The sequence below is a fragment of the Cornus florida genome, unplaced genomic scaffold (assembly GCF_030987335.1).
Source record: "Cornus florida cultivar Cherokee Brave unplaced genomic scaffold, ASM3098733v1 CherokeeBrave_3.0.0_Hap2_Chr11, whole genome shotgun sequence".
In the NCBI taxonomy this organism is placed as follows: domain Eukaryota; kingdom Viridiplantae; phylum Streptophyta; class Magnoliopsida; order Cornales; family Cornaceae; genus Cornus; species Cornus florida.
In genome coordinates this window covers 41,204,667-41,212,365 of record NW_026775581.1, presented here as the reverse complement: position 1 = coordinate 41,212,365, position 7,699 = coordinate 41,204,667, and the positions used below count along the sequence as shown (strand labels likewise).

The 7,699-nt window shown below is 38.6% G+C and overlaps 2 protein-coding genes across 2 annotated transcripts; one reads left to right on the top strand and one right to left on the bottom strand.

Moving 5' to 3' along the window:
* Positions 1 to 308: 308 nt before the first annotated feature.
* Positions 309 to 1,840, top strand: LOC132284770 (UDP-glycosyltransferase 89B2-like). The gene has a single exon (XM_059786898.1). It carries the CDS (start codon positions 336 to 338, stop codon positions 1,731 to 1,733), a length of 1,398 nt encoding a protein of 465 aa, XP_059642881.1. The 5' UTR covers positions 309 to 335; the 3' UTR covers positions 1,734 to 1,840.
* Positions 1,841 to 5,643: 3,803 nt separating this feature from the next.
* Positions 5,644 to 7,349, bottom strand: LOC132284948 (uncharacterized). Its single transcript, XM_059787094.1, has one exon. It carries the CDS (start codon positions 7,239 to 7,241, stop codon positions 5,907 to 5,909), a length of 1,335 nt encoding a protein of 444 aa, XP_059643077.1. The 5' UTR covers positions 7,242 to 7,349; the 3' UTR covers positions 5,644 to 5,906.
* Between the last annotated feature and the right edge of the window lie 350 nt (positions 7,350 to 7,699).

The window sequence follows — 7,699 nt, the reverse complement described above, 5'->3', positions numbered from 1 at the left end:
CAACTTTGAAAAGTATTGATTTTGACGTAATAAGACCTCCTAAAGTTCACTTTTTTTTATATAATTTTTTCTTTTAATAAATCAACAATATTTTTTAAAAAATTATCTGGTTATCTCTTTAATTCCCTAAAACAATATGGGCATGGTTAGTCAATGGAGTTGGACATAATAAAAAATAAAATCAAAATCAACTTGTGGTAATGCATGACGTGTTTAAAATTTAGTTTACTTGAGACCCAAGTAGAGTAAACAAACAAGGTTTCGTGGTTTGTCTTTATATATTACTCTATCAATAAGAGTCCCCCAAACTTGATGCTATAAGCTAGTAGTAAGCCATGTCTACAGTCGGCAACGGCGCACACATCCTCGTCTACCCTTATCCTGCGCCTAGTCACATTATACCCCTTCTCGATCTCACCCGTCTGTTACTCACCCGCGGCTTCACCGTCACCGTATTGGTCACACCCAAGCATCTCCCTATACTCCAACCTCTCCTTTCAACCCACCCCTCCACTTCTATCCAACCCCTCCTCCTCTCTCATCCCCCAAAGCCCCCCAATTCCGGGCTCATCGCTAAAGTGCGCGCCTCCAGTGAACTCTACCACCCCATCCTTCAGTGGTTTCGATCCCACCCTAACCCTCCTGTGGCCATCGTATCTGATTTTTTCCTCGGCTGGACCAACAACCTAGCTCGCCAGCTCGGCTTGCCACGTGTCGTTTTCTGGCCATCTGGTGCTTTTGCTGCCTCCGTTCTTGATTCCCTGTGGCGCAATCTACCGAGAAATGATGAACCTCACAACGACGACTTCTTGATCAATCTAACTAGTGTTCCGAATTCCCCAGTATACCCCTGGTGGCAATTGTCTGAGGTCTACCGCGAATACGTAGAAGGCGACCCAGATTTCGAATTCTTCAGGAACAGCTTTTTGGACAACTCGGAGAGTTGGGGAATTTTATTCAATTCGTTCAGTGATTTGGAACAAATTTACATTGATCACGTCAAGAAAGAGTTGGGACACACACGTGTCTGGGCCGTGGGACCCCTTTTGCCTCCTGATGACGTGGGGTCCGCTACACGTGGCGGACAAGGTGCTGTGTCACATCACGAGGTGATGACGTGGCTCGACAGCAAGGCAGTTGACTCGGTTGTGTACGTGTGCTTTGGGAGTCGCGGCGTGCTGACAAGTAAGCAAACCGAAGCACTAGTGGCTGCGATCCAGCATAGTGGGGTGCATTTTATTTGGGCTGTGAAGGCCAATGGTAAAGGACACGTGGCCAATGATGCCGGTGCAATTCTAGATCAATTTGAAGAACGAGTGGGACCTAAAGGTTTTATCATCAGAGGATGGGCCCCACAGGTGGCAATACTGAGGCACCGAGCCGTAGGAGCGTTCTTGACTCACTGCGGGTGGAACTCAGTGTTGGAGGGATTAGCTGCTGGGGTGGCGATGCTGACGTGGCCAATGGGTGCGGACCAATTTACAAACGCTAAACTGTTGGTTGACCAGATTGGCGTGGCGGTTCGAGCTTGTGAGGGTGGGGATCAATTTGTTCCTGACTCGACCGAGTTGGCTAGGTTATTGGCCGAGTCGGTGAGTGAGACGGAGCCTAAGAGAACACGAATGATGCAATTATGTGATGCTGCTTTGAATGCTTTCACGGGAGGCAGTTCAAGCATGGATTTAGAGGATTTTCTCAACCGACTCGGTGAGCTTCAAAGAAAAGAGTTGTGATTAATTCACCCATGCACACTTTATTACTTCTGTCGTACATTTTGTTTTACTCCCTTTGAATGAAACATTTTATTATTATTATTATTATTATTATTTATTTTATGAAACTGGCCTTTGTCCACTTTGCTATATGTGCTAATAGATTTCTTAATAAGGGTATGAAATTTATCTATTTAGTTGATATCAGCCTTTGGATGTCTCTTCAAAGTGGTAGGTAAGAGTGAGTTCGAGTCTTCTTATGGAAAAACGGGTGAAGAAAAAATAGAAAAATCCAATTCTAGTTAATAGCTAATTTCTAAGAAATAGTTCCTCCATGAGAGTACACACATTTTGTTAACAAAGGCCCAGCGTGTTACAAGTTTTTTGGAGCCTAGCCGCAAGGCACGCACCTGAACTTAGAATTGAAAAATTAAAGTACTTTTAACGCATATTCATATTGTATATTAAAGACATAAAAGGTATCAAAAGCACAAGAACACAGTAGGAACCTAGGCCCTAGGCGCGCCTTAGACAACACTACACACATCAGGAGGTTGAATAGACCTAAGTAGAGATCCTTAGTTTGAAATCATAATCTCTGTCTCCCCAACTGATTACACCCATCAATCAATGAGTAAAACTTCACATTTTCATGTTTCTTTCCCTTTGTTTGAAAGGTGTCCTATATAGACCTTACATTTTCACCAGTAAAGTTTAATCATCCAGGTACCTTAGTCTAACATACATAAACAAGAACATATCACAACCATATTAAATTTTTAGTCCAAAGAACTCTCATGTTGACAAATTCTCTTTCTACCATCTACTAGGTGAAGATAGATATGGATAACTATGTATATGATAACAAAAAACTTTTGTTAAGAATTCATTTGAATAGCCACCAAACATGTCAAATCCACGCAATAGACAGTACCACCACTACAGTATATAACCTTTTTTTTACCCCAAAATAGGCATCACAACTTACCAAGAGCATTGTAGAAATCAAGCACTAATCATCTAAAATAAGGAAAACCTACACCTCCTGCAATCCACTTTTTATGCATTATACAGTAAGATTAAGAAACAGTAATTCAAAACTGGGGGTACTTTTTCACACAAAATACAATAAAAATAAGTTAACTTAAAAATAAATAAAAAATAAATGCTGAGTCCATGAAAATTACTCATCAATAACAGATATGGGGGCATTGCTGCTTGCTATAATGGTAAAAGCATTGGTAGACAAGCAAAAGAATGCAAATTCCAGAATGAGAAATAATGCAAAAGGTTAGGTCTCCTTGTGAACAAACACGTGAATGATTTTCTGGCCAATGAAGAAAAATAAATAATTTTCTAACTTTGGTTAATAACTAATTTCTAAGAAATAGTCCTCCCTTAAGAGTACACGCATTCAATATTATCAAAGGCCCAAGGTACACTCCCTTAAGAGTACACGCATTCAATATTATCAAAGGCCCAAGGTACACTAAGGCGCTATAGGTCCTTTGGAGCCCAGACACAAAGCACAATAGAAAAATTAAAGTACTTCTAAAGGATTTTCATATTCTATATTAAAGGCACAAAAGGTGTCAGATGCCCACCTAGGCATACCACAGGCCCTAGGCGCGCCTTTGACAACACTGCAAACATAACAAGGTTGAATTGACCTAATTAGAGATATTTAGTTCGAAATCATAATATCTGTCTCCCCAACTGAATACACTAATCAAATGAGTAAAACTTCATACTTTCATGTTTCTTCCCATTGTTTGAAAGCTATCTTATATAGACCTTACATTTTCACCAGTAAAGTTTAATCATCTAGGTACCTAGTCTTACATACATAATAAACAAGGACATATCACAACCATAAGTACATTTTTAGTCCAAGATCCTGTTGACAAATTCCCTTTCTATGTATATGATAACAAAAACTTTTTTCAATACTTCATCAGAATAGCCACCAAACATGTTAAATCCATGCAATAGACAGTATCACAACCACGGTGTATACTCTTTTTTTTACCCCAAAATAGGCATCACAACTTACCAAGAGCATTGTAAAAATCAAGCACTAATCATCTAAAATAAACAAACCTACACTTCCTGAAATCCACTTTTTATGCATTATACAGTAGGATTAAGAAACAGTTATTCAAAATGGAGGGTACTTTTTCTCACAAAATACAATAAAAATAAGTTGACATAAAAATAATAAATAAATAAATGCTGCGTCCATGAAAATTAATCATCAATAATAGATATGGGGGTATTGCTGCTTGCTATAATGGAAAAAGCATTGGTAGACAAGCAAAAGAATGCAAATTCGAGAATGAGAAATAATGCAAAAGGTTAGGTCTTTAGATCTCCCTCTACTCTTCCCTCCCGATCATGTTGCATAGGGAAACAAACACCGCACACACACACACACACACATATATATATCAACTACAATGAAGCATGACACCTCCAATCTTTGGAAATCAGCATCTTCCATTAAATGAATGCACAAGTATCATGTAGTATTCAATGACATGAGAATTTAATAATCTCAAACATTCTCATTTGTTGTTTTCTTGTTCTTGTAACACCTTCAAAATAATGAATGCTTTAAAACAGTCAACGAAGTTGATATAGAAATCACTGTATCATAAAATCCGATCACAGTTCGGGAAAAATATATATATATATATATATATATATATATATATATATATATATATATATATATATATATATATATATATATATATATATATATTAAGAATAAGAGACAAAATGCACCAAACAACTTGAAACTATGTTGTACCATCCCATTGGAAATTATTGCTTACTCATGCTGAACTACCAAATTAAGTCTATACCCTTGAATCCCTATTTTACTCTTGCTTTAACAATTCACCACCCCAAATTAGTCTGCACCTTATGGTAGTTAGGAGTCTAAGTTCTATTTTCTTCATTTGCAGCCAACACAACCCAAAAGAACTTTGGATTTCAAGTATATCCCCACAACCACCAAGAATGGGAGAAGATTTCACAGATATCCATCCAGCCTCAAGAATGGTGCATCAAGAAGAAGAAGAAGAAGAAACTCAAGAATGGGGCATATGAAGCTAGGGCATCGGAATTTGGTTTTCCTCGTGCTTTTATTTTGTTAGTAAGGGAGTTTGAAGAGTGGGAGGCTTCTGGTCTTTCAACTTTATGGCCCCCCTTCTGAATCTATACTTGATTCCTAAACAAGTGAAAACAAAATTTTATTTTTTCGGTAACCAAAGTCGTTCACAGTTCATTCCTTTAGGAGACAAGCCTCCACTATCAGGGCCCAAGGTAAAAAAAAGAACTCATATCAAAAAGACCAAACAGGATGCCTACATGTCTAGTTTCTTCAATTGTTCACAAATATAAATTCTGCGCAGAATTTCATAAATATCCGTAAAGCCTTCCAAATATAGGTAGAATACGAGAATAACTGAAATGAAGAAGGGAAACTAACTGCCGCCCTCAGCCTGTAATAATCATGCAGCACATGCTTATCAAAATAAATAATTAATCATGGTAGTTATATCACCCAGAACACTTCTGACAACTCAAAAGAACAGGTAAAACAAGTTCCCCACACAAAACATAACTAAAATTTTCCATAACAAGATACAAACTTCCACTAAATTTGAGCGTACGACAACATGTAAAGAACACTAAAACTAAATGGGAACAAAGGAAAATACTAAACAATGTTCTTAAAGTGCAAGTAACATATGATCTACACATTGATCTTTAAAAAGGAAAGAAATACTGTTTCCCAAGAAAGAAAGAAAAAAAACACAACCATTTATGAATCATTCATAAGTTGTGAGCTTCCCAAGATTGCAACTAGCTAACAAATCAAGTACAGAATTAATTTACTACAATCTACCCATTGGTCTGAAAGAAAAAAGAAAAAAAATACTGTTTCTCAACCAAAAAAACAAATACAAAAACAACCATTTATGTATCATTGAAAAGTTGCGAGTTTCCCAAGTTTGCAACCTAGCTACACTACATTCTAATATTTCAACAATCACATACAGAATAAATAAGAATGTCAATATCCTCAAAACCGAAAATGGGCCTTTTACCAAAAAGGTTATCTACAATTGGCACAAGTTAATAATCAATATAAACTTCAAAACCATATATAACCTTATAGCACCTTCACTGGACACGATCAGCTCTTTGGGTCCTTCTACGTTCATAAACAGGATCATCTGTGGGCAATTCATACCGACAAACGGGGCAGGTATTCCGAATGTTCAGCCACGGTAGAATGCAGTCCCCATGGTACCGGTGGAAACATGGTAGCTGCTTTGCTTGTTCACCAGCATTTATGTCATCCTTACAAATTGCACAAAGGGCATTGTTGTTATCCAAATCTTCTTGAGTTAAGACCACCGATGGAAGATATTTAACAACATTTTTTGAAGCAGATGGCCTAACCACCAAAGCATTTTCATTCTCCGTGAATTGACCAAATATCATCTCGTAGTCGTGATCCTCCAAGTAAGGCACACTCTCATGTTCTAGTTCTGTGTTGGACTCGAAATTGTTAACATTTAGCAAAACTTCCCACTCAGAATTCCCCAATACACCCACTCTCTCTACACCCACTTCTTCTTGGGACTCAATTACAGCTGAAACCGATGCTTCCAGATCTTCATCAATATCAGCAAAGAACATACTCATAACTTCCCTTTCATCAACTCTACCATCCACTTCCTCCCACTCAAAACCTTCATTCCCATCCCTTTGATCCTCCAATGGAAACGTATCCAAATGAAATTGAAAGGAATCCAAATGAATCCCAACGCCCGTATTATCATCACATACATTATAATCATCCTCTGAATTTAAAGCTCCAATTACATCCACTTCCGAATCTGAATCGATCCCAACAACCCTCAAATTACCTAAAAATTGATCCGCATCACCGGAAACCGTGGATGACTCGCACGATTCAGACACAGAGCCCCTTCTCGACATAAAGAAGTCATCACTAGGATTAGCCACCATAGACCCACAACTATCATCATCCCCAGCAAAACCATGCCGATCCCTACAAAACCCTAACCCTAAACCTAAACCCAGATCTAGCTCCAAATGGTTCGAACCCATTTCCTCATCCCCTTCAATAACCCCAAAATTCAGATCCAAATTCGACGCAAAATCATTATCATCTACTACAACCGACGATGATTGTTCAACACGTCGTTGAAACATGTCCACGAAGTTTACCTGGCTGTGGCAGTCGAAGAAATCGACGTTCGAGATCGAATTGAACCCAGAAATGTCGCCAGACCCTCGAATTCGATTGGGGTGGCGTTGACGGAGGGCTGTGATTTGAGCGCCACCAAGGCCAAGATTGGACATTGGGGATTCGGAATCTGAGCCGTAGACGTCGAAACTGTGGAAGTCGTGAAAGCAGTAAGGGGCAGAGTCGAGGGTCACCACAAAGTCGTCTTCGTGCAGGTGAAGGTTTGAGACATTAGCCATTGACGACGATTTGTGGAATCCCGCGTGGTGTGGGTTGGTTTTCAGGCGAGGGACAATTTTTGTTGCGTTTGTAAGGGCGTTCCATGTCTGAAATTACTGCGCGTGTGGGACCAGGGAAAGTAACTAATAAATAAGGGTTAACTAATAAATAGGGTTAAGTGGAAAAAAAATTAGGACTGCAACTCCGAATTTGACACTCGACTCGGGTTAGGGCCAATTTAAAAAATTGAGAAAAGTGTAAAAGAAACTATTGGGATTTTGCAAGTAACTCTCTTGAATTATAAAAAAATCCCATAAACTTTAGTATTGTTGCAATTAAATCCATTAAAACAATTGCCGGCACTGAAAAAGCCAAAAGACATCTATACCCTTAATAGAAACTACGTAGTTTCAACGTCTGTACACTTTAACTTGCTGACATGTAAAGTGAAATTTGAAGGGCCACTAATATTGTGACA